Consider the following 27,775-nt stretch of genomic DNA (forward strand, 5'->3'; position numbering starts at 1 on the left):
TATAAGTTGTTTACACTAGTGAATAATAAAACCATATAACGCCTTTTTTCTTTTTTATAGCTGTAGCTTTTGCATACTTTATACACCTCCAAAATGCAGCCTGCATATTTGGTCTTTTGAAGCCAGGATTTCAAAATAAAAGTTATATTGGCTGCATAGAATGACTTTGTAATGACTGACTCAGCAGGTTGTTGTTTGTTAGGAGACTACCATTGCATTTAATAACAAGATTCTTCTTCTTTACTATGTTTCATTATTTAGTTTACTCATAAAAGCAGAGAACACAACATCAGAGAGTGAAGAGCTTTTCCTTTATTGGCAAGGCATACAGTTCAAGTTGGAGTGAGGGCTAACACACCCGCAGTTAAACAGCAGAGTTCAGATTGTCAAAGCTGCAGTCTTAGTTCACGACCCACAAAGCCTCTAAAAACAGAAATACTGATCTAGGATGACTTGAGGCCGTGTGACTATATTATCTTCACTATAAATTCAAAAAGTCTCAGATCAACACTCTTACTGTAAGATCCTTCATGAATACATGATCTGACCCGATCAGTGGAAACAGAGGAAGACAGGAGATGAGAGCTGTTTCAGAAAACTCAGAGGGAAATGTGTCACTAAACTATTTTCATACCAAGAAAAACATGAAAGTCAGTATTTTTGCTTATGTATAATGTTATTTTCAGACATAAAGAAATGAAACGAGAAGGGAAAAAGCTGAGTAATAGTGGAAATCTGTGCTGTGTGACTTTCTCACACATCAAGCTACACATAAGTACTACACCCCAGACTAGAAAAAGCCTACTGTCCCATTGTTTCTGACAGCAGTAAAGAAGTAATAAATAAAACTGTACATGAAGCACTGTGAGGAAAATGTACAAAATCAAACAATTAGTGACACGCAGAGACAGACTGAATCTTTGCATGTTGTGCTGCTTAAGCCGTTGTTAAATAGTCCTTAGTGTTGAAGGCCTCCTTGAGTGTTAGTCTGTATGGTGCTGTTTATAGCTACTGAAAGGATTGCACATGTTTTACTCCAGCATGTCAGTGAACACATCTAAGACCAGAAACAAAATCCCAAGTGTGAAAATAAGGCGTCAAAGAGAAACCTTTCAGCTCGTTAACCCAGTGGAACATGATGTTTCATGGTGATCAAATAAAAACAGGTTAATAGCTCCACAGGCTAAGTTATCTATGCTCTTCTTCACATCCTGCAGCCAATGTCATGAATTTCAACAAAACACTTTTTTGTTTGTACAGTCAATTATAAAAAAAGAACAAATAAAACAATGTCAGTCTCTCCAACATGGCACAGCCCATGCAGTTCAACTCAACCACCACACCATTTGCCGACAGAAAAACAGTTAAGAAGTCATGTTATACATGTTCAACTGTATAATGGAAGTGCAGAACTGTAAAAGTACCATACAAAGTGCTTTGGTTTTTTTCTCAGCAAAATACATCAAAAATGTCAACCAAGTCATTCACTCACACACAAAATAACACATCACTGTTCTAAGACAGTATCAGCTTCAGTTACTGTTAGAACAGGAATACAAAAAAAAGCAACAGAGACACTAGGGTCAGATTGGCACGCAGGGTGCTACAATCAACCAACTTTATCAGTCACTGATGGAAAGTAGCCAGTGGCAAAATGGAAATTACAGTACGGGTTGTGTCATGCTTGCTTGGCACTTGTTTTGTCATTGACTTTGTCCCTGTGAAGAGCAAAACATTGATCAATGAGAGAGAAAACAAATTCTGGCATAGGAAACTGTCTCCTGAATTTTACAGTTAAAGTGATGCTAACATCCTTCTTTGCAACCTTTGTGCTTCTAACACACTGCCCTCATCAGTCTAGTAATTTATGCAAGTGGATGTTACCAAAAACAGTATTTCAGTAGGTGAATGCTGTGTGGGACACATGATGTGGTAATGGATTTAAATGGACGGCTAAACGCATTCGTAGCTGTACTGTAGAGTTTAGAGTTTGCATCGTGTCGATGCTGGTTGCTAGACAGTCATTGACAAACAGTCATCAGCCTCCAATGCGTACATAAGATTTTCATAAAGTGCTAAACTTGAAGGCAGACTGATAAAATGGGTGCCAAATATTACGAATGCAAAAAAAATAGTGACACATATTTAAAAATAAAATCGAACAAAAATGAATCAAAATAGCAAATAGAAACATAACTGGGAAGTCCTACAGTTAAATATGTTTTGAATGTATTTTCCATATACGCCTATGCAAAACCTTGCAAATCATTTGCCTCCAGTGCCAGACCTTCAGTTCCACTTGTCAACACTGGGAGGCACCATGTGCACAGCCCACATTGCTTTGCATGTAATTCCTTGACTGTATAACACTACACTGAATCTGGCTCAGTTTTACAATATCAGATAGTTTAGGATTATAAAAATGGAAATAGTAAGCCTAAAAAATTCTATGTTCTGCCAGCCACTTCAGTATAATCATATTCTTCCAAAACTACTGCTTGCTGAACACAATTAAATGGGCTGAAAGGAGCACTACTGATACAAAATGTTTATTTAACTTTAAATGTCTGCTGCATTTAAAGTTTCCTGCACAAAATCATGCATAGCTTCTTTCTGCCATAGCTTAGCTTACACTGCTTTGAAGTTTGCTGTTTACTGTACCTTCATTTACCGTATTTCACCGCATATGGACCTAAATAAAAGACAACAGAATGAACAAACTAAAAAATGAAAAGGCAGCCAAAACAGCGTTGTCCCTGTAAATTGCAAGTTTGGCAAGATGTCTTTCAAGACGTTGTGTTTTCACGCTCATTCATCACTTCCTCACTTTCTTTATAAAAGAGGAAGACAGTCATTTGTTGTAGTAGACCTTGGGTAGGCTGGTAGAAGGGAAGTTTCTTTTGAACTTCTTATTGTCTCTGTTGAACGTCATCCACAGTATGACTGACTGAAAGTCACAGAACTCAAAGGACCGGTCAGAAACTTGGTTTCCTGTCCTCTATTAGAACAGCGACTCTATCTGTCTCTCTCCAGTGCAAGTAACTGCTGTGTAAAACTGCAGACTTTCATAACACCACCCACACCCCCACACCGCTTTCCCGTACTCCCTACCCCGAGGCTTGCTGTCACCATGTCTGCAGAAACCAGAGTTGGTGGTGTTTTGGTTGGTGAGAGAAGAAGAGTGACAGAGGAGGCACCAAAATCAAGAAGAATAAACAAAAAAAGGCCAAAAGAAATACAACTTTTAACTCTCTGTATCGGACTCTCCCTCTTCTTCCAAGGTCAGCTCAAACTGGAACTTGTCGGTCGGAATGGAGCCGCCGGCCACACCGAGCGCTGAGGCTTCCCCGGCAGGGGCTCCCTCCCCCGGGCCCTCTGGGTGGGGTGAGGGGCTGTGGGGGATCATGCTCTGGTACCACTCTCTGTTATCCTCCAGTGTGTCCAGGATCTCCTGAGCATCTGGGTGGACAAGGTCGGCCCACGTCTCCCACAGAGGATGAACGATGTAGTCAATGAAACCCACCTGAAAGAGAGAGGAAAAAAAGTGGTGTATATCTACACAGAGATTTCACTTCTTTTTTTGTCCCCTTTAAAAAAAAAGTCCACTATTTCTACATTTCAACTTAAAAAACACCCCTATTGTACTTGTTTTCAGCATCATATTTGTACTCTAGCGGCCTACTAGAATAGGTTTACATGCTTTGATGTTCAAAAAACATATTATATTATGCTCACACTGCCCGTTGTTGCCCATCGCCTTCCCAAAAAGCCCAGTCGGCTCTGATTGGTTAGCTGGCCCACTCTGTTGTGATTGGTTAACCAAATTCACACTAGATGGGCTGTGCTTGGCAGGCAGCAACAACGGGCAGCACGTATAAACAACTGGGCTGGCTGTCTAAATCAGTGACAACACTAACTGATTTCAAACTGGAATGTGGGCAAAGATTTCATACAGTTGAGAAAAAGTTCTGTCTGTGTGGCAGAAAGCTCCATTTGGAGTGAACTCTGTTTATATTATACATCCATTACATACACAACAATCTATATAACACACTAAAAGAACATAATATATACCAGGGGCTCTATAACACTTCACAAATGAAGTAATTCAGCTTTAATACTGTACCTGGTTCTTCTCTATTGAGGCATTGTGTTTGTCACACATGGGGCTGACCTCCATTCCTTTGTCTCTCTCCCTGTCCCCCTGGGTGAAAAACTCCACCATAATGCGGTCTGTCCACTGCCGGTACAGCTCCAGAGGCTTGGTGGGGTTGCTCAGGTCCGCACAGTGCACCATGTTTTGAAGGACCTGTGGTGACAAAAGAACAGTTTGTAAATACTCCGTTTTTGATTGATGTACTGTAAGTCCAATATTCACTCTTCTTTTAGTTCTCTTTTGGTTTCGACCAACTCCTGAGGGAAACCTTTGGCTCTTTAGCAGCAATGTCCACAAGTTAGTTGTAGCTCTGTCTGCCGTTTGGTGCTAAGTAGGTACTGTACAGTGGGGTTTTAGAGCTTTCACCTGCCTGTTAGAAACATGGTAGATTACACTGAACCTAAACGGTAAAGTCAGAGGCTGTAAAAACTTATACAATGAACTGAAATATGCTAAAATGCTCTGTTCTGCTGAAGGAAACTGCAAAATTTGGTCACTACAATTGACACCTTGTAATTGTATTCATTGTTGGTATAGAAATATTGATTAACGTGGATCTAACAACAAATAGTTGGCAAAATGGTTCTCACCTGTATGCGATCTGAGTAGTTGTCCAGCAGTAGGACTCCTAGACTGGTGACTTTCTTGGTCTCCACCATGGTTTTTAGGTCTGCCAGTAGGTTCATGTGTTTATACATATCTGTGGCCAGCACCTGTAGGTTAAACAATTCAATTTTTAAAAAAATGATTGAAGAAAACACAGTGTTACATTTCAGATAAATTTCCTGAACTCAGAAAACAGAAACAGTACTACATCCGCAATCTTATGAGTTCCACCGAGGTGACGTACCATATCAATGACCATCTTGCGCAGCGACTGTCTCTGCTTTTTGCTGAGGTTCTGAAACATGTCACAGTTATCTTCCTGCAGAAGCTTAAAGCCAACAGCTAGGTGGTGATTCTCCAGCACCGACGAATCATTGTACATCAGGGCCAGCTCTGAGTCTGAAGGCAAAAAAAGAAAGTTTACAGAAAACACGGTAAATCACCTGCATGGGAAACAAATGAATCCAGAAACCCAATGCTACACAGACACTTGTATTCAGGCACCTCATCCACATTATTAAAAACACTCAGCACCCACGCACGTCCATATAATCCCAATGAAGCTATGCAAACTCACTGGTGTTGATGAGAAACTGATTGGAAACTCCAGGGTGATCCACATCATGGATGGCGCTTGCAAACAGAGCGGCGAGGATCTCCAGATCAGTAAACACAGCCTGGGACAACACAAGAAGGCAGGCACTGTCAATAGTCAAAAGTGTGTGTGTGCATGCTTGTGTGCATGTGGGAGGGAGGGGGAGCGGGGGACAGGACATGGACAGATCCTATTGTTTTAGTTTAATAATAATAAAGTTTGTATATGCTATTTCTCTTGGATGAATTAGGGTGTGTACCTCCAGAGCTGGTGTGGACAGTAAGACATGGGTGGACTGGACCACGTCTGCAGCATGGATGTTGTTGTGGTAGGCCACGTCGGCATGGTAGTGATCCTCCAAAGTCATCATGAAGGTAATGAAAGTGTCTGCAGGAATCTTAAAGGACTTGAGCAGGTCGCGTTCCTACAGCAGCAGAATGGGAAAAAATGTTCAGAAAGAATGTGGGGCAGTCCAGGTAAAACTCATTTATTGAGATGTCTTTGTTATTAGGGCATTGTTTCATAAACTTTCTTTCATCAATTTACTGTCTTGCTCATTAATTTGCTGCACCAAATGTTTGAGGTTATACAAGGAGCATGCTGTGTTTGAGGAAGTAGAATATGTCGGTGTGTGTTACCTGGAAGACGGAGTACATGGTGACCGTCAGTGGGCGTTTCCCAGAATACTCAGAGACCTTGAAGATGTCAATACCCCATCTGTTTATGTCCTCCAACTCCTGGACAATGAGGACAAATGTTTCTAATTACAATATACCGTACAAGGGAGAATAGAATTAAAACATTGCCAAAGGATTTGAATTAGGGCTGGGCATTATGTAGAAAATCAGATATCACATCAGCTAGAGATAACACTTCGATATTGAACTTGCCCCCATATTGTAGGGTTGACAATTAGTGCTTCAATAGTATATTTTCACAATGAGATGATTTTAGATAAATAATCATCAATAATGTGGATATAATGACTAAGTGGATAATGGCAAACAATAGAACGGATAGACCAGAAACTGATTTTACTGCAATGCAGCCTTAAAAATCCGGAAAAGAGATACCATGTAACAATATTATGATATACCAAATCTAAGAAGATATCTAGTCTCATAAGATACGATAAGATAAGAAGTGACAGAAATTTGTCTTTGACGGGGCAAGCTCAAAAGACTCTATACGTATAAGAACATAGAAGATACACGACGATATTGAAAAAATATCAATATCTCGCCCAGCCCTAATTTGCATAGAGATAAACAAGTGTTGAACTAGTCCTCCTACCTTGGCTAGGAGTCCTTCCTGGCTGGCGTTGACCCCAAAGCGAGGGATGGTGGAGGGGGCGAGGCTGGGGCTGTGGGTGGCCTTCTTCACACCGCTAATCTGGGACATGGGCCGCTTCTTCTTGTCCTTCTCCTTGGTGGGGGGGGACATGATATCCATGTCATGTTGCTTCTCTGTCAGATGAAGACAGGGAAAACATTAACACTGCAGTCTCTTAACGATCACATTAGCAACACTACACTTCAACTCTAACACATCATTTCTATGATGCACATCATTATGCACAGCTTGTGGAATATAAAAAGTGAAGGTATTTTACCAAGGAAGGTGCTGGAGATGAACTCAGACACCTGGTTCCCTGAACGGCTGGTTTCTGACAGCTGGGTGAGCTCTCGGTTCAGCATCCTCTTGAACTAAGGACAAACACACACAAGCATCCATGAGTTTGCTTACACACACCTTTTGGCTAAAAAGCAGACAGACTAGGGCCAATCAAACCGGCAACATCTTGTTTTCTTTCTGCAAACCAAAACAATTGAATCAGGAGAAACACTCTCTTTTCAGAAATGTAAACTTGTTCAATTTGTTTCGGTTTTTATTAGTTTCATGTCCCTGTGTCTGACATTTTACCATCAGATTTGGTGAATGCAGACATATTAAGTTAAACGTGAGTGCAAACGCAACAAAGCAACCCACAACACTTGATTCCCCTGTGCTTAAAGGCAAAAGATGTCATTCTGAATAATGCTTAACAAACTTACTAGAATGAATTACTAGAGATCACGCTGAGTGACTTGTCAAAACACAGACAACCATAACCATCTATAAATGTACCCAGAACACCTCGATTCTTTCTCTGAAGCATTCACATGCGTCCGTGTCCCCTCCACGTCACACAGTGTAGAAGCTGATCGGACACAGAAAAATCCAGAGCTGATTTTACTAGTACCCAGCACCCATTCACACGCATGCACTTGAATGCTGAACTTTAAATGAATGGTGTCAAAAGTCTCAGAGAAGGTCCACTGTCCCATCTCAACCACCAGTTGTTCACTTCTTCACAAAACGAGCAACATGTGAGCCTGGAGCAGTTTCATCCCCTCCCAACCACTTCATCTCTCGCCTGTCCTTACCTGAATGAGCATCCACGACACAGAAATGAAACAAATCCCCTCTGGCATTTCAGCGCAAAGTCAAGCATAGGAGCAAAAATAAGATTGAGGGAGAGAGTTGAGCTTTCTGGTCGTCCTCCACACTGGCACTGCCTGTGCGACAGACAGCAGGGATACTTTTTGCTCCTACACAGCTTGCACGCCTGTGCCAAATCCAAAGCGAGCAGACAGTCCACTGGTTAGTGCTGTGGAAGCTTTGATCAGTACGAGCTGAGCAGATGGAAATAAAGAACTGTGCAGAGGTCCATGGAAGAACAAGCGAGTGGAAGCATAGCTGAAGGAAGGCTGTGGGATGCGAGGATGCAAGGCAGAGAAGCCACACTCCCTCGCTCCCCCTGACTCTCCCTCATTCACTCAGCCTGCTCCAGTATGTGTGTAAACAGAGGGAGAACGCGGTACGCTAATCCCCGCCTCCTTCCAAAAATGCCTAAGAATAGCAACCAATCAGGCATCTGCTGCAGCAGAGGTTGGGAGAGACGAAAGGCCCTCATTGGTGGGGAAATGAACAAAGTAGGCTGGGCTGAGTGTGCCAGATGCTGACGCTGTGAGACACACCATGTGCACCAAGTTTGAAGAAGATATGAAGGAAAAGCTGTGAATGGATGGAAGGGGGGGGGGGAGTGGTGGAGTTCATTCAAGGGGCCAAAATTAAAAACATGACACCATGGACCACTAAATAGATAACTACATATTTCAGCATAGAAATGCACTCCAAGCAGGCTGCCTTAGCATAATGAATATATGTTGATGTGTGAAAATAAGCCCAAGCTAAATACAAAGAGGCTTTAATAGCTCACATTTTGGTGACAATGTAGTGCAGTTAATCTTTCTAAATTGGGTAGCCCAACTTTTTATGTATTGATTAACTGTTTTCAAGCTGATATAAAATATTACAGGATAATAACAGAAGTTTTGTTTTGAAAATAAGTGACCGAAAGTCACAGTTTCTTTGCTTTCATTTAGTACCAAATCAGTGGTGGTGACTGTTAACAGCAGGAAGTGGAGGGGACGGGAGGCAAGGTGGGCAATGTACTGTTCATGTTGTAGTGGAATTTCCTGCTTATGAACTCATGCTATGTAAGTTGAGACAGTGGTACTCCAGGTCTCATTCAAGTCAGTGTCCAACGTAACCGCATACACTTTCCAGACAAAGTGGTACTCCAACTTTATGCCTCCATAGATTCAGTGAATCTGGGCAGCTGCATGATAAGGGGATGTTTTGTTTCAGGATTGTCTCCTTTTGGAGGTCGGTGGGCCGGCCACACTTTTGCAGACTTCCCAGAAAGAGAGATTGGCTGAACTAGGCTTTGGCATCTGTGTTTTAGGTGCCTGAAATATCTTTGTTTACATTGAAGGTTCAGCTAGCATGAGTTTAAATACAGCTTCAGGAGGACAGGAACATCACAGAGTTGGGATGGAAGAGCATGTGCATGTTGTGTGGGCGGTCTAATCATGAAATCACACAAGCATCGGGCTCCAGTCTGAGGAGAGGTATACACAGAGGAAAAATGGATGGGGGCGGGGATGCTGTTTTCTCCAGCTCCCACTACCTCATTCGCATTTTTCTGGACATGAATAGGGGGAGGGGTGCATCTGTGTGTCTAATCTCTATTTGCGTGCATGAAACCATCCCTCTCATTCATGGAATAATCCCTTCAGCGGACGGGAGATTCTATTCATGCTGTCATGATGGATTCTCTGTATTAGTGAGCTTTCAGATGTGTTTAAGGCTAACTGCACTTACAGCCCAGCACACACAATCCACAGGCTAAGTAATAGTGGTACTTGGAACTCTAATTGGGCTGCACAAGATTTCCACCACTTAATGAAAAACTGATGAAAATGATTAGCATGTCTCTTATGTATTGCTTTTATTATCCGTTCTAATAAAACCTGCTGACATATTTCATCTAAAAAGGGAAACACCAATTCAATTTAATGAATTACTGAGTTATGGACATTAAGGTCTCATCCGAAGCAGAGAACAACAACAGTGATAAGAACTGCTTGATATTTCATGATATCTTAACAATCAGGAGCTGAAAGCTATTGTTAAATGCTGCATTAGTTGGGATAGGTTTAGCCTTTTCAATGGGATGAACATTAAAATATTGAAATTGTTTTGTATTGTAAATGTACTAAGTTCAACCTGGATGAGTTCAGGGTCATCTACAGTACCATGTTCATAGAGTTGGTGTCAGATTAGCTTAAAAATGGCAACAAAATGGACATGACTAATAAAATCCTTCAGGGCGGTGAATCACAGCACAGATTAGAGTGAGTGCACTAGTAAATGTGTTGCTGTGTGTCTCTACCTTTTATCCTCTTACAGGTGTGTATGTTCAGTGTGTCACTTTGCTGTTAGTAATGTGTTTTTGCGTTGAAGTACCTTGTTGGAAGCCATCTCGCTGACAGAGTGTCGAGTTTTCAGTGTCTCTAGTTGTTCCAGACACCAATCCAGCTCATCTAGAGTCTCTATGGCCAGCTGCTGGTGAGGCTCCTCTGTACCAGACAAACACAGCAAGGCATCATGGGAAGGATACAACTATTGGAGAGCTTTCACATACTGTTTAAATGTTTAAAAGATTGTTAAAGTGGAACTTACTGTTGTTTGAGAACACCAGATAAATGTTAGATTTCATCAGTGGTGGAATGCAATTAAGTACATTCATATTTCCACTTTTGATACTTCAAGTATGCTTTACTGATAACCCTTACATACTTTCTACTCAAGTGCCATTTATTTCAACGGATTATTCTTTCATTGTGATATTGATACTTTTACTTCTGTAAATATTCTGATTTGCCCACACCCCTAACCCCCACCACCACACCCCACTGGATTTCATGTATTTGTGAATAACATTAATTTACTGATTCATTACTGTGACCAGTGTAACCTAGATTTCACAATTCACTATTTCCAACTGCTATACATTTAATCATGATAATGTCCTTGCCGTGTCTCTGTCTCTGTGACCGGGGTCAGTGTTGATAATGGGGTATTGATTAGTAAATTGCTCATTCTAACTCCAGCACCGACCTGCGAGGCTGGTCTTGCACATGGATGGAGGGTTGCTGCCTGAGGATCGCGTCCTGTAGACAGAGACCATCCAAAGTCAGCAAGCAAAAGTCATACTGTAACTACAGCATGGTTGTTTAAGTTAGGTGTGACGCTGAGATTGCTAGAAGATTCATTTTCAAGCATTTTCTCAACAAAAAAAACCTACTTGCTGGCTGTGCGATCTTGCTGGCCGGTTATGACGGCAAAGTTACTTCGGACTGTCCTCAGGCTGGCGAGGACCTGTAAGATAGGAACAAGAGACTAAATGTACAACATCATTATCAGGTGACGTACTCTGACCTGCGGCCCTTTGCTGCATGTCTTTCCCCTTCTCTCTCCCCCTTTCAAGTTTAAACTGTCCTATACAAATAACCCAAAAGACCCAAAAAACAACCTGGGAAAAAAAAAAAAATACTTGTGCATGCCTTTGCTTTATTCATCTTGAACTAGTTCTAGATTCTTCTTAATGTGAATCTTTGACAAGCTTTTAAAACCAGATACTCTGGCTTTCACCCTCCAAGTTCTATGTAGAGGCATTCCCCTCTTGTCTTTCTGATGTTTTGATGGCATCACTGACACCCCTCTATGTCATGTCTGTCACTCCATCTGTAGCCAAACACTGACTCAGCATGCAGAGGAAGCCCACCGAGTATCCGGTGTCCAGGCCTGACCCATGTAGCAGCCCTTATCAGCCAGCATGCAAATTTTAACAACATGATCCAGCAGTATTGGATTTACCGCTTCTTTCATGGTGCAATAGGAGCACAAGTGTGACGCACATCCCACGCACGAGCCAGGCAAGAGCCAGGCAACAGCAGCGGGGTGCCTGATCCTGTCACAGGGCTAACATAATGCCGAGGGACTGTTCCGATGAGGCAGTAAAGCTCTGTCTCGTACCATCTGCTGTCTTTAGCTGAGTAGTGAACGTAGTTTGCTCTGGCAAATTTTGAGGTAGCACAAAAAGGAAGAAATGCTTCCAAAAGGGTTGGATGAAAGGGTTTCAGAGGACTTACCTGTGCAAACGGTGTGACAATCATGTCTTCTGTATGTCTGCAATACAGAACAGAATACACAGGAGGGAAAGGCATGAAACACTGACTAGAGGCCCAATCTATAAGCTCCTACATTTTATTCATTAATCTGTGTTAGACAAAAAAAGTCGCTTTGTTAAGATGAAATAAACAGAAAATTAACCGCACGTGGTATTACTTCTAGTTCATGAAAAAAAACGCTGTCTGTGCAACCAGGCGGCCAGAGAATGAGTTATCATGTCAACTTACTCAGAGATCCTCATACGTCACTCCCTTTGTCATCATTCTGTTAAAGTGTAGCTATGTCAAAAAAACTATAAGTCATGCACTGCGTATAGTAAGGTTGGTAAGGAAACAGATCAGGGTAGGTGGAAGGGTGGGTGATATAAGTACGAACTGGTAAAAAAAAGACAGACCTGGTGTCTCTGATTAAGCGTCACATGCAAATACAAAAAGAAAGAGAACTGGGGGGTTGTTGGGGGGAGGGGTGTTCCAATGGGGGTCACAGGGGAAGTGTTTAATATTTAGTCACGTTTGTCAGGAGGGAGGTGGGAAATGGCTATGAAGCCATCCAGAGGGGAATGCAGGAGAGGGCTTGAAGGGGACAGAGCCAGTGTTTTTAACTTGTTTTTATTTTTATCATATTCTTCTCACCGAGTTGACAACCAGTTGACTTCCCAGTGCTTCAAGCTTTCTTCCCTTCAAAAACAGATAGGCGAAAGTTGATGAGGAGACCTGTGACTGCTTACTATACAGACTTAAAGGTGCTTAGACATTATGAATTATGTGGGGGACTGTTTTTCCGGACATATTGTAAACATAAAAAAAGAAACAAATGACAAAAAATGTGACCCTTTCTTCCAATTTCTTGCAATCCCAGTAAAGCGGTTTTGGCATGCAAACAAAAAAAACAGCTGGTTGTACCAACGTTGGTACCAACCTATTATCAGTCTGTGTGTCAAATACAGGAAAACATACAGGAGATAGCTTTGATACATCAAAATACAAAGCCACAAAAGAGAAAGCACGCAACAATAGGGCCCTTCGGCTTCAGAGCGTAGGAATCCAAAGAAAATGCCAAAAAGCCTAGTTTCAAATTTACAAATGAAGTTGAGACCACAACTGTTTGCTGCAGCTTGTAGGGGAACCGACCCTTAAACCAATGCAACATCTGGATCTTCCAATGTGGAAACCTCAAACGAGAAAGACACACAAGAAGGGAAAAACATTTTTTTTTGGTAAAGACCATTTAACAGTCTACAAACTGCTGCATCCCAGCATTAGGACCAAAGTCTTTGTAAGGAGATGTCTCACGCTACACTTGTTCATACACTTTATATATTCAGTCGCTACAGTATACACATTCATGTTGTGGGACCTAAAGCCCAGCACACAGAACACTGTTGCTGTAGAGAGCAAGGCTGAAAGACTTTTTGCATCGTGAGCTATCAATTTTATAATTTATCAGATCATCACAGGTTTTTTCAGGTAATGCAACAGAGTGGGAATTATTAAAGCGGCAGAGTCTAACCTTGAATATATTTGTGTACTCAAATATACACCGATACAACATAAGAGTAGCAGGAGCAAGAACTATTGAGAGACAATGGACTGTTCTGAACAAATAAATCAAGGAAAACACATTTTGTTTACAACCCATCCTCCTAAACACACAACAAATATAATACATTGCATATTGTGTAGACACAAAAGTGCCATGTCATCAGTATTGACGTGTGAGACAGCTGAAATGAACTTACAGGTCACTGGCGGTGGAGGAGTTTCTGGAAGGACCTTTGGGTGAAAGGTCAAAGTCGGAGTCGGAACGGTAGAGGAAGGATTCCCGCCGCTGGCTGTGAGGAAAGTTGGCCTGTAGGACCAGACCAGAGCCAGAGCCAGGGCTGGTCTGGGAGTCCAGGGGGCTGCGCCCCACTGCCAATCCATTCTCCACATCAAAACTACAACAACCAGAGTGAGAAGGGGGGAGGGGGAGAGATGTATTGAGGATACATGACTCAAAACACATTTTATGGATTAAAACACAAACATGCAGATTTATTCCAAAGCATGGAAAGGAAACAAAAGAAGCCTCCGTGCAGCCACCCTGGACACCCATGTCTCAGTTTCGGGCTTGGCATTATTAAACCATATAGGACACTCTGGGACTAACACTAGTTAGACTGTATCATAACCAGTGGGGGAAGAAGTATTCAGATCCTTTCCTCAAGTAAAAGTACTAATATCACAATGTAAAACATACTCTGTTACAAGTAAAGGTCCTGCATTGAAAATGGTACTTAAGTATAAGTGTGTAAGTATCATCAGGAAAATGTACTTAACAGTATTAAAAGTAAAACTGGAAACGATCCAAACAGTTCCGTCAATCCACTGAGTGTTTAATGGTCTAATCATTTCAGCTGGACTTAATTTAGAATAACACATCCTATGTTATAAATCCTACGTGTTTTGTGAGTCATTAAAAAAACAACTAGTAGCTAGTAATTAAAGCTGTCAGATGAATGTAGTGCAATGTAGTAAAAAGTACAATATTTCTGTCTGAAATGGAGTGGAGTAGAAGTAGAAAGTGGCATGAGAAACAAGAATAGACTCAAGTAAAGTACCTCAAATTTGTACTAAACTACAGTACTTGAGTAAATGAACTTCATTACGTTCCACCTCTGTATATAACACAGCATGTCTGCTCTATTAATCTGTTTCTGGACCCATATGCAACAAATGCAGTTTGTCACCTTGTGATTGTTTGTAGCATCAGGTGGGAACAAAATAGAAAAATACCAACTAACTCGTTACAATTCCAGCTGCTACTGCCGTGTCATATTGGAAGAAATCAGTTTCAGTGAGTGCAGAGAGCAACATGGATGTGATAGTGAGACAAACGCATGGATCAATGAGGACTGATCCATACACTACGGATTTCATTTGGGGATGTAAATGTTACGCTTGTGGTCATAGACTGTCAAATTCCCAGTACCTACCCTAGTTAAGATGACTGGTGTAGCTCCAGCAACAATGAAAGGGAGAAAATAAATACACAATACTCCATATCTAAAAATATCACAAGCTTTCATCACTGGGCAACTGTATTCAGCTGTTTTTATCTCACACAGGAAAAGGTGTAATTTAGGAGGAAGTGCGACCATTATGACACAGTAAAGAGACAAAAATAAGAGCTGAAAATGACAAATTTAGGAGGTTGGCACAAAGGATATGACAATGTGAAATATGTGGGAGTGCAGTTATCCCACTGATATGTCACACAAAGTAGACTAAAATCAGCTCTGTCTGTGTGTGTGTGTGTGTGTGTGTGTGTGACAAAATTAGACAAGAACCACAACAAGACAGATTGTCCACAGACATGTTGGCTTCTCATTCTAATGGCTGCATGTCCAAGATCCCACTGCTGTAGCCAGGGTAACCATTATAACTGACCCACACATACAGCTGATGAGATACAAAGATGACAACAAAAATATGTAAACCAAATCTGCAAATCAGGAAGAACAGAAATCGCATGGACATCATGGTGTGCACTTTATTAGATTTATTAGTGTGAAGCCTGTGGCTATGTCATGCAGAAGGGTACACGTGTGTGTGTGTGTGTGTGTGTGTGTGTGTGTACGTCCAGAGGAGGTCTGCATGTGGTAAAGGACTGTGTGTGAACAGCAGGTACAGAATTAGCATCAGAGTATTGACATGGGGTCATGTGAAAGTGAGTCTAAAAATAGCCTGGCGTTCAGGTGAGGAGGAGTTCCTCCTGATCAAACATGATCTGACTACAGAGAAAAACACGGCGAGGCCTGTCTTCACAGTCTGGGCACTTTTTCTCCCTTCATGCACATCTCTATTTTCCCACAGTTCCACTCTGCTGACATGCACACCCAGAGAGACTCCGTCAACCTGCAGCGCAATGTTGGCAACACGCCTCCTTTTCTAAACAGTCGGAGGAATTCCAGAGTAGAAATCCACGCTTTAGCAAAACAACCATTAGCAGAACGTGGAGGATTTTGGACTCGCAAGATGCTGAGACACACATTCAATCTTTTTCAAATAAATACCACAGTGGAAATAAAATATTCCAAAAAAAAAACTGAAATCCAAGGCAAACACAAAGCTGAGGTTATGGCTGCAGAAGCGTTAGTCTGAGATGTCTGTTGATAATAAGTGTGGGAAATAATGAAACACAACCCTAAAACCTCATCACAGACCCGAGTACATCACAAATTCCTAGACAGTCCTGAATAACACAGCACCAAATACACTGTTTAACTGTCTGCACACTAAAAGCTATTAATGATTTCACTTGAATAATTCTATGCAACAGAATACACGTTTATGTACTGTATTAGTAACATAAATAAAATAAGGAGGTTCCATGGGCACCATCTTAGTTTAGCTTGTTAGCACTGAACACAAAGTATAACTGATGGTTGCTTTTGCAAGTGTTTGGTCATGACACAAAGTTTTGGACAAACAAACAAAGTTTAAAATGATGAATTGTTTACAAAAGCCATTACAATTCATCCCAAGAGGGAAATGAACATGTGTACTAAATTACATGGCAATGCTTACAATATTTGTCGAGATATTTGACTCAAAACCACAAACTCATGGTGGTGCTAGATGATCAGGGGGAATCAGGGGATCACCAAAGTCAGTAGCATTCATCATCTGGGGGGTCCATGAAAGTCTGTACAAAATGTAGTGCCGATTCATCCAATAGTTGTTTAGATATTTTAGTTGTTGTTAATTACAGCTTTAATAGAATTATTAGTAACATTTTATTCCAGTGAAAAACACAGGCTGCAGGTTTCTATAGTATAATATATGATAGTAGCTATGCACCAACTGCAGCATGCATAGCTTCCATTCATTACCCTTTCCACTCCTTCCTCCAATGACTCTCTTCCCCCCGCCCCCTGCTACCCTCCTAGAGTGCTGCATGAGGACAAGACGGTGGTGTGTTACTGGCTATTACGTAACACCAAACAGAAGACCCCATCTCTCCCTTCATGTGAAAGATTCAGACACACTGACTACACTATACACAGCCAAGTAGAGGAGTCGGAGGGAGGGAGGGAGAGAGGGAGGGAGGGAGAGAGGGAGGGAAGACAGCATGGTGAGGGGTAAAATAGTGTAAAGAGAGAGGAAAAGTAAATAAAAATTCAGAGGAAGAGTGCACAGCCCGTTCTGAGGCGCACACATGAGGGCTTTTTGGTCTTTACTCGAGATAGAATACACGCATGTACAAATGTGTATTTGACTGTGTGTGTCAGAGATGTGAGGATTAATGATCTTTACAGAAAAATTAGGAATAAAGCAGGTTTTATATTTGTAAATGGTGCCTTTTAATGTTCTACAGCGGTGCAACATGCCACCTTACACACCTATGGGTATAGGTTTGATGTGTAAGCACACACATTATCCCTGCCCATTTACTACAAGTTCACATGTAGCTTGGAGCAACACCCACTCCTCACTCTCTATCCTGTTGTCTCCATCTATCTTGTTCTTTCCTCGCTAATGATGCTGTAACCCTGGCTGCTCCTGTGTGCTCTGACCAAAAACATGTTTCTATTTTTGTATCAGCACCACGCTTTCTGCCTCTGTGCAGCTATATTTAGCCTCCTCGTGCATGGGGAATAGCCCGAGAGAGGCAGCGACGCAGCTAAAAATAGAGGTTTCAGGTACAATGCAGAGCCCCTTCCCTCTCTTTTCCCTCTGCATCGCAGAGCATCACCATTTTTTTTTACCTCCATTCATGAATATTTATGGAGACGTTTCTATTTGAAGCCAATGCCGTTCTAAAATTAGATCACAGATCAAAATATTGCCCACGTCTTCTTCCTCGCTGCTATTTCACTCCCAGTTTTCACTTCTTTCTTAGGGGAGTGAACAAAGAGTCATGACTAATTGATGACACTGGACTATTTACCTTTTACTTTACACACGCAGGCATGCACGCAAGCACACACGCACGCACGCACACAATCTTCTAATTTTGCATGTGCATGTTTCCCAATAGTACATCACAATAATATCCCTTAGGTTCATATGAACTAAGAAAAATATACACAGCAGCATGAACACCAGGAGTAGCTGTTGCCTAGGTAACAACAAATTGGGATTCATACTAGACTAAAATAATTATTTAAAACACATACTATCTAAAGTATAGTGAGACTAATTTTGTCCTTTTTTTAGTTATTTTGTTGTTGGTGTTTGTGCATTATTTTTCCCGCTTTTCCGTAAACCCACAGCAGCTAATCACACAAGTGCCGGGATGAAATGTTTTTCATATGCATTTGTTTCAAGAGATGGTATTTATATTCTTCTATGTATTGTATATGTTACATTAATACTGAAAAGCCGGTGTTTCTATTTTTGAATGCAGGACATGTTGACAGAGCAAAAGCAACAAACGTCCATAGGGCACAGTCTTCAAGCATACATTTTACAATATGTACACTTAATATGTCAACTGAGTCATTTAGTGTTTTCAAGGGGGTCAGCGTTGAGGCTCAACGTGCACATGGTCCGGACAGGAAGCTCCCACAGAAGCACCGGGGCTGTTGGGGCGGCTGGTCTTTCATATACGACTCTATTGTCTTTGTGTTCTCACATGCCAGCCAGTCGCACCCACCCACCTATCCTGTCCTACCCAATCTCCCTTTCTCAGTCTCATTTACAAGTGATGAAAATAAAAAAGAACATGATGGGGTTTTGTTTTAAATACGCCTGTTGAGTGGGATGGTGTTGTTGAATGATACACCAGATAAACTTGTTGTTGGAGGGATGGCTGATGTGTGTAGTAGTACTGCCTGCAGAGCTGAAATACATCTAATAACTCACTCAGAGGACAGGGTCCCTCTACTGGGCTTTGGTGAGATTGCAAGAGCTGGGAAATTGGATATTTCACCGTAGACTGCGGAAATATACAGTAGAGCTGAAACAGTCCATTCACTGATTAGTCGATTAATGAAGAATTCATTTTGATAACTGATTAACTATTTATGCAATTTTTCCAAGAAAAAAAAGAAAATCTTCCTTTGGGTTTCAAACTTTTTTTCGGGAAAAAAAACAACATGTTCCAATAGGAGAAATGTATGCAAAATCGCAAAAAATAAGAATCAAATTGATGTTAAAGGCATTGAACTGTGTCCCATAGTTATGAGGAAAAAAATCATCTGGCTTCACATGTGCATAAGTAAAACTTGGAAAGCTAATTGTGTTACAATTTGCAACAGTTTTGTAAAACACACTACATGATCATATTGTCACATACTGTACGTGTTACACTGAAAGTCAAGGGATGATAATATTGAATTATCACCAAGCTCTATAGTACTGTAAATGAGACAGATTAAAAGATGTTCATGTAGGGAGAATGTGAAGAAGACATCTATTATAAAAGATAACATTCAAGGACTGGGTATATGGTACATCCTTGCTGGGGCGACCTCTAACTCACCCATTGGGAGGCTGAGTCCTCTGCAGCGGCCCTTTGCTGTGTGTCATACTCCATCTCTCTCCAACCTTTCCTGTCTATACACTGTCACTTTCAAATAAAGGGAAACCCCCAAATTCTTAAAAGAAATGACATCCATACTGGTTTAACATCTGCATTCATCTGTACAAGGGAGCTTAATTTACATCTGCCTCAAAGTCACCCACCAAGACACACACACACACACACACACACACACACACACACACACCTGATTACTTTCTGTCCAAACTGGAGCAAACATTCCTGGCCATCATAAAAGCCCCCCAAAAAAGTGTAAAAGAGAGGTGTGTTCCAGCGTTTGTTATTTAAGTGGCTGGCTCGTAAGAAGTGTGATTGATGGTAACCTGTCAGTGGCCCTGATACTCGACACCCCGCCTGCGTCACCGCCTGTCATGGCAACGTCAATCCCATCTGGGGAGCATTAAAATACAGGAGCTACGGGGCAGAGCGAGAAAGAGAGGGAGAGAGGAGATAGGCCTGTAAAGCAGGGCGAGCTGTCATCTGAACCTTCATTCATCATTCCCGGGCCTTTGCGTGACCTAGCCAGAGGTAGTTACACCAGGCCGCCGCCGAAGGTGTCTGAGCCGGTTCAGAGTTATTCAAAAGACATTTAAATAAGGCATTTATTACATGTAAAACAGATCTAATCTAGTGACGCTTGAGAGTATTGTATTTACTTTGATAATTTGCGTGACAATGAGTGTGTGGAAAGCAGTTGGAAGTAAATGAAGAGCTGCTGGGGGAAAAAGGCAACAAAAGTGTAAATCTCAAACTTTTTTTTCCTTCCGTGGTGTTTAGGCACTCTAGGCTGTATGTACTGTATGTGCACATGACACGTAAAAGATGTTCTGGAGCAAACGAGGATTAGGATTGGCTTAACGACACCACAAAGTACAAACCTGCAGCTAAGAGTCCACACCCTTAAACTCAACCCACAGAAAAAAATGAACAATGGAGATAGCAAATTTGGCTAAAGACTGGCCTTAAAAAGTACTCTCGGAGCAATTTCCAATTCACAGTGACATTTATCAGTGTAGTCACCAGTGTGAGTTCTGGGATAGAAGCTGTCTGATTGTTTTCACTGTGGCCCCTGGCACAGAGGGAGGACCACCCTGTTTATTTGTCTTGCTCTTCCTCTCCTTTCCTGTGACATCATATTATTTGGCCAATGCGGCCAAACCTGGAGGAGGTTGTGTGTTTTTATGCGTACACACAGTATAAAGTACCTGCAGTAAATCACAATAGCATTATGCAAACGATTACATTCTGGCTGTGGTGCTTATTGAAATGGTGATTGAATCTTAAACAGCTGACAAGTCCTCTTTGTCTTAGCTTGTTGTCTCTTTAGCATCATTTTATTGTGCAATACGGACTCTAATTACGTTAACTTGATAACACTGCAGCTGACTAACATGTATTAAATATTCTTCAAATAAGTATCAGCCTTAGGAATAGTAGAAGTTCAGTTTCATTCTGTATGTAAAGTGGAAGCCTTAGCTAGTTAGCTTACTTAGCATTAAAAACTGGAAACAAACAAAAACCAGAGAGTTAAAAGTGCAATTTGCTAGAGGGGGGGGTTATGTGTGAGACTATTTTTTGGCCGGCAACTTCCTAGAGTTCCGCTGGTTGCCTGGCAACTGCTTCTGGCCAAGAAATAGTTTGGTACATGACAAATACATAGCGAATTGCCGCTTTTATACGTGCTCATTTGTGAGCTTTTTTGTTTGTTACCTTTGGACACAGCCAGGTTAGCTGTTTCCTCCCTGTTTCCAGTCTTTATGCTTAGCTAAGCAGCTGAGGGCTGCAGTTTCTTTTAATGTAAAGACATGAGTGGTGTTAGCTTCCTGCAAGACAGTGATTAAGGGTATTTCCCAAAACTCGGTCTTTAACCGATTTTAGTGGTACATCTCTTGCATGGGCAGCAGCATGTAGGAAAACATTAGATCTGGCTCACAGCCTTCCTGTGCGTGTGCCCTTTTCTCTGTTACTGACTAATCCATCTTGTTAAAAAACATGAGGGAAACGGCTACACGTTGCACACATCCAGAAGATCCCCCTCAAAGCATTCAACAAAGTCATCACTTCACAACCAGCAAAAACCCAAGCAAATATGTCAACCCCTTTTAAGATAGACATTACGGAACTGCCATAACCATGTATGTGCATTGTTCATGATCAGATAGTAAAACAAATTGTTTTAAAAGAGTGTGAGCCAATGTAGTGTTAGCTGACACAACACAAAGGCAGGAACACAGAATCACTTCACTGACCTTTCAAAGTTAGGACACATACTGTATAATAGGACACGTTTGTATAGAGTCAATGACGTGAAAAAGACTGCATTGTTTTTCCATGTGACTTGAAGAAAGAGTTGGAATATTAGCGAGAGTTGGAAATAGAATATTTGATCATTGAATAAAATAATACCAAATGTGTAATTACATTAAATATATTGAAAACAAATGGATCTATGCCAGTGACAACAAAGTCTGTATTTGTTACCTTACGTCAGGTTGTATTTGTTTTTCCCAGCGACACACACAGTTTTTATGATTTTTTATTAGCAGTCACCTAGCTGACTTGCTTCTGAACCAACAGCTGGTTGGTAAATTAAAGCAGTGTGTGTGTGTGTGTGTGTGTGTGTGTGTGTGTGTGTGTGTGTGGTCATGGTCTTACTGTACTTAAGTGTGGTCACTGTAATTAAATTAAATTTATTCTGCTATAAACTCTGAACAGCCGAAAGCAAGAGACAGACAGAAAAATAAAGACAAAACTGGCGAGTGTGCATGTGTGAGTGAGTGTGTACGCCTGTGTGTCTGTGTGAGTGCAATTCTTATTACATGTGAACTGTACTCTCAGTATTTCCTCTCTGACGCCTGTAATCGCCGTCTCAGAGTCCAGCCCGGCCCTCTTCCTCAGATCTTTCCTTTGGAAAACAACACAATGTTGTCATGACGCATGCACTGGTGGATACGGAGCGCACATAATAGTGTGAAGTGCCTGCTGAGGACAGTCTCTCTGTCAATCAGCAATCAATCGATACAGTTATACCTTATACTGTATAAGCATGTTGTTGAAATGTTTGGTAGGGTATCGTGATCAGCGAGGGGTGCAGGATGCAAGAGGAAAGAATAATGTGTCCATTTGAAATAATTAACAGAACCACATGCATTTATTCATCTGACATGTATGGTTCCTTGGCATTTATATACTAAGTCTAGTATGGATGTGTTATTATTGAATCTGCTATAGATAGATGGTAAGGAAAGAAGTAGAAAGAAAAAAAGAAAGAAAAAAGAAAAGAAACAAAAACAATGTAAATGTGTGTGGGTATGTATGTATGTACGCATCTGTGTCTATGATGTGTAAATAAGTCATGCATAATATTTTGTATTTACGAAAGGATAAAAATAGAGAAAGGGGGTAGGACCTGAACTTCTTCCTACTCTTTTTGAACATGGGATTTTTTTGTTTGAATTACTTTGTGCTGAGAAGTACATTACCTTATTTATCTGTCATTTTAATTATATATATATATACAGTATGTATGCATGTATATATACTGTATATTTTAATTTTATTTTTTTCTATGTTCAAAATAAGCTACTACTACTACTACATCTCAGTAAATCTCCCTGGATCACATCTCTGGTTAAAGTTCTTACCAGACACCCTGCAGCCGGCCAGTTTTCCAGTTAACCCGTTTTCAGTAGTTTTTACAAATTCATAGCAATGTGTTTCGCTCTTTCAAAAAACCTTCAGTTTGGTTTTAAGTATGAATTAGCTCTTATCAGCTGTAAAAATTCCAACCATTTGAGTACAGTCCAATAGTAGTTTGGGTACAGTAGCACGGTAGTTTTTTGGTGCCTGTTCGATGAAATTTGGCTTAGGAAAACCAATCATCCACTGTCAATACATTCCTTAAGTTAAAATACTGCTGATTGTCTTTTCCTAAGTGAACTTTCACGTAAGGACATTTTTTCTAATGAAGTATGCAGTATGACATTGTGGAAAAGACTACACAGTGAGGTCAGCAGCACTGGCAGTGGTTAATAAACCTGAGTGGGTTGGAGCCCAGAAGAGATTTACAGTGCAGACACAGGAGTATCCTAGTCTACCTACGTACACTTTTACACACACACACACACACACACACACACACACACACACACACACACACACACACACACACACACACACACACACACACACACACACATCTAGGACTATTATCCTCCAGGATCGTATAGCGCAGCAAAGAAAACAGTGAAGTGAGAGGTGAAGAATTTGAGAGAAATGAACATAAATGGTGGGTCTGAGGAGAGGAAGTGTGGAGAGGAGAGAGAAAAGTTCAGAACATGGTCTATAAAAGTGCCGTAACATGATCACCTGAGGTATTAATGGTAAAGGTTCCTGAGGTGAGATGAGACCACAGAGAAACATCAGACACCATGAAGGAAAAACAAACGAAATAAATGTGTGATGATGATATGTCTTAAACATGCCGAGCCCTTATATGCTTCCAATAAGTGGCTTTGTCATAACAGCATAAATCCACTTGGTACGGTTTCAATGCAGACAATATTTAGATGATTCATTGTTCTAGGTAAGTTAGGATAAGCTTAGATAGTAAAGTATGAGAGTCACAGTGGCAAAGCAAGCATACATGGCACAGCATTCTGGATCAGACTATGAATAAGACTTAAACAGGCAGACATAAAACATAACACTAAAAACCTGAGGATTTGAAAGTACACATATCACAATTTCTAGAATTGTGGGCAAGTTTCACTTCATTTGTCTTTCTAACAACGATGTCACGCAACAAGAAGTTGAGCAGCAGTGTAATAGTTTGGAAGGCGGTATTGATGTATTAAAACTGAACATAAAATGCAGGTGATGCTTAAAGCCAGTCCGATCTTCATGCCTGTATTCAGGTACTGGCGTAATCTTTCCAAAAACAAAATGACAAGCTGATAGTGTGTACTGTTTCCGTAGTCTATGTCCACCAATGTCATTAATGTACAGAATAAGTGGGAAATGATAAAAACAATGTAAGTAAAGCATAAGGGTCTAAATCATGTTCAAATGGAAGTAAGACAATGCAGAATTTAAAAATGTATCATGCTTGCTTTATGCTTCAAAACAAGGACAAAGTACCCTGATGCCACATACTCCTGGACAGCACAGGAAAAGTCTCAACTTGGACTCACAAAGACACACACGCAGGCACATAATTGCGCAATTGTTCTGTCATAAAAAAAATTGACCATTGTGTGCTTATGTCTGGAAAGTTGTGGAGTTTTAGGAGAGCCCAGTCCTGCACACCGTCACTGGGCAAACACTTGTTGACAAATGATCCAGATCCAGCACCAAAAACTGGGTTTGAAGGAGTTTGTTCCAGGTGTTCATGAACAAACACAGAGGTACGAGCCTGACTTCACACCCTACAAGAGTATAGTGTGTATGTGTGTTTGTGTGTGTGTGTGTGTGCGTGCGTGTGTGTGTGCGTGTGTGTGAGTGTGTGTGTGTGTGTGTGTGTGTGAGGCCTGCAACCCAACACCAGTGGACATGTTCCTCCTGCTTGTGAGGGAGATAAATGAGGGTCCATGGGGAACATGGGCTTTGGAAACACTTTCAGACACATTTATTAGGACAAAGTCCTCTCCTTCGCCAGGACCGGTGAGAGTTATACCATGTGGAGGGCACGGGATGAGCAGATTTATATACTGTGACCAAAAGCACAGACTCATTTATCACGGCCACACATTTACCTGGCAAATTTAGGTAATTATTGACCTCTAATACAAGCGGTGTCCATCCATCTTAAAGACAAGAGACAAGAGTTTATGTCTATCAACTTAAGTATGACAAGAACAAAAAAGCACAAGTCGCTTGACAGGTGAATCCAACATTTACACGTGGAGATTTTGATAAATCAAGCAGATGAAGATTTCTCTTTTCCCCTCCTGTCCCCCCAGGTTGAACAGACAGAGAGAGTTTTAGGTTCCTAAGAAATGCACTTCTAAAGCTCAACCTCAGTTAGCTCACACACTTGCAACCTGCCAAAAACTGTCATCTTTGTAAGACTGGTAATTCCTATGAAATTACTCTGTGCATAAATCACACTCCCAAACACCCAACAAAGCTCATACTTGTATTTGGTGTCAGTGGTTCATTTAGAAACCATTTTTAAGGATGAATTTTCCATCTATTTTCTGGCTGTCATTACTGCATGATGTTCTGTGTCATTGCCACTTCATTGTATAGTTGGCCCTCTGTAGACAGCGTTGAGAGAAATTAGATCAACAGCGTGTGGACACACAGCAGGCTGGAAATGGCAGGAGAGCATGCATGCCTCAAAATAACTGAGCCGTAAAGCGCTGTTTCATTTTCATTTTTATACTTTTATGTTAACCATATCCAACTATTTAGTTTAGCATGTTAGCATGCATACATTTGCTAGTTAGCAGCGAACACAAAATACAGCTGAAGCTGATAGGAATGTCGTTCATTTTTCTGGTTTTAGTCATACTGTGAACACATTTTAAATTTGACCTGATGGTGGCGCTACACAAAAAGTCAGGGGATCACCAAAGTTATTACAGGGGGACATGACTGTCAGTACCAAATGCCATTACAATCTATCCCATAGTTGCTAAGACATTTCACTGAAAACTCACCACAAATGTCGGCTTCATGTTGGCGTTAGAGGAAAAATCGGAGGATCACCTAAAGTCAAAGCCTCTGACAGCCATGAAATCCTGTATATTGTACATGTATTTTAGAGCGACCCATTTGACAGATGTTGAGATATTTTAGTCTGAACCAAAGTGGTGGCTGTACCGACCAACATTACCATCCCTAGAGCTGCGCTGATAGAATAGCTAAAACCCAAGTTCACGCTGTTCTGACATGGCAAATATCGTCAAATTAAATGTGCTTTACGGATTTCATAGCCTAAAGCCAATTTCAGGTTCATAAAATTGAAATCAAAGGATAAAATTGAATGCAGCGTAACACATCAAAGCCTATAAGCTGCTACTGTCCCAGGAATTCAGAGAAATCTTCTTATTGGTCCTCTTTTAGGAAAAGCAGGTGTTACTGTACCTTTACAGCTCAAAGATCAAAAGACAAACCAAAAAACGCCACTGGGCAAAAGAAATCACCCTCTCATCATGTAGTGTGGCGTGTATCAAGAGCAGATGTGTTCAACATTTCATTTTGTATGGTACCTGTTGCACTCACAGACACGTAACAACATGCAGAACCCACGCAACCTATCCATCTACAGGGTAAGGACTTCTGTTATCTGACTGTTATCTTCTGCGGTTAAATAATTGGTCTTTAAATCCCTCACAAAAGACACACGAGACGTTCTGGGCTTGGTGTCTCATGTCAAAAGCAGATATCTATCCCTACCAGCACTATGTTGCACTTTATAGGGAGATGCTTTAGACAAGGAGAAAAGAGAAGAAAAAAAAAGGAAAAATTAAGAAAGTTGGATGCACTTTGGAAGTCTAAAGATTTACAATTCAAACACCATCCTTCATCACTGTTAATCATTTCATGAAGATAGCTTTTACTTTACAAGTGTTGACTTCTTAAAAATGTGATATTAATAGATTCCCAAAATGGGCACTGACAAGGCTGATAATCTTGTGCACCTCTCCTCCCCTTGCACTCACCCTTGCTTTTCTCCCAGAGAATAAACAGACCCTCACAAAGTCTGCGTCTCCATCATGGTTTGGTGTACCTGGGAAGATCGATATCTCTACCTAATAAAGCTGCACTGCCTCAGCCTCCCAGTCTGTGACTCCCCTACTTGGGCACATTGATTACCATCGCTGCTCTTAAAACTGAGATTAAGTGCAGAGGGAAAGTCTGGACTTGGAGTGCAACAAGTAAAAGTCCAACCTTGCTGTACCTTTGCATCACCCCTGAACTTTTGTCCACATACTAGGACATTTTCTGAAAGCAGATGTCAATTACATTTTTGGCATGGGAGGACAACTGCCCTATAAAATCCCCTGTGCTCACAACTGTTCTGCATTACTTCTGATAAACAAGGCTCCTGCCTGAGAAAGAGGAAAGAAGACCATAATGTAAACACGCCTTTATCTCCAGGTCCTTGTTCACAACCTCCCCGCTGGCACTGAGGATTATGTGCAACGCTACAAAACTTATGGTGTCATTTTTCTGTAACAATATTTGTGTAACTGTAAGTCGCATTTAAGCCTGAGGGGAAATTGGGCTGTATTAGGCAGAGAACACACAGGATTTCTCATGGATGCCTGTACAAAACACACTCACACACACAGGCTTTATTG

General features: G+C 41.1%; 1 protein-coding gene across 7 annotated transcripts in view; it reads right to left on the bottom strand.

The window, feature by feature from the left end:
• Positions 1-293: 293 nt before the first annotated feature.
• The window catches only part of pde4ca (phosphodiesterase 4C, cAMP-specific a), a 60,000-nt gene continuing 32,518 nt past the window's right edge, over positions 294-27,775 (bottom strand). For 3 of the 7 annotated variants that reach the window (XM_032532628.1, XM_032532627.1, XM_032532633.1), the window contains 15 exons: positions 13,678-13,875; positions 12,572-12,616; positions 11,900-11,936; positions 11,053-11,126; positions 10,866-10,918; positions 10,212-10,324; positions 6,970-7,063; positions 6,651-6,823; positions 5,996-6,094; positions 5,617-5,781; positions 5,340-5,439; positions 5,007-5,161; positions 4,747-4,869; positions 4,127-4,309; positions 294-3,523 (listed from right to left, as the gene is read on the bottom strand). In XM_032532628.1, coding sequence (XP_032388519.1) covers positions 3,245-3,523; positions 4,127-4,309; positions 4,747-4,869; positions 5,007-5,161; positions 5,340-5,439; positions 5,617-5,781; positions 5,996-6,094; positions 6,651-6,823; positions 6,970-7,063; positions 10,212-10,324; positions 10,866-10,918; positions 11,053-11,126; positions 11,900-11,936; positions 12,572-12,616; positions 13,678-13,875 — 1,891 coding nt within the window. In that variant the 3' untranslated portion in view covers positions 294-3,244. Of the gene's footprint in view, positions 3,524-4,126; positions 4,310-4,746; positions 4,870-5,006; positions 5,162-5,339; positions 5,440-5,616; positions 5,782-5,995; positions 6,095-6,650; positions 6,824-6,969; positions 7,064-7,783; positions 8,554-10,211; positions 10,325-10,865; positions 10,919-11,052; positions 11,127-11,899; positions 11,937-12,571; positions 12,617-13,677; positions 13,876-27,775 lie in introns of those variants that run through there. The other 4 variants (XM_032532629.1, XM_032532631.1, XM_032532630.1 and 1 more) reach the window with 3 other exon arrangements.

The sequence above is a fragment of the Etheostoma spectabile genome, chromosome 12 (assembly GCF_008692095.1).
Source record: "Etheostoma spectabile isolate EspeVRDwgs_2016 chromosome 12, UIUC_Espe_1.0, whole genome shotgun sequence".
In the NCBI taxonomy this organism is placed as follows: domain Eukaryota; kingdom Metazoa; phylum Chordata; class Actinopteri; order Perciformes; family Percidae; genus Etheostoma; species Etheostoma spectabile.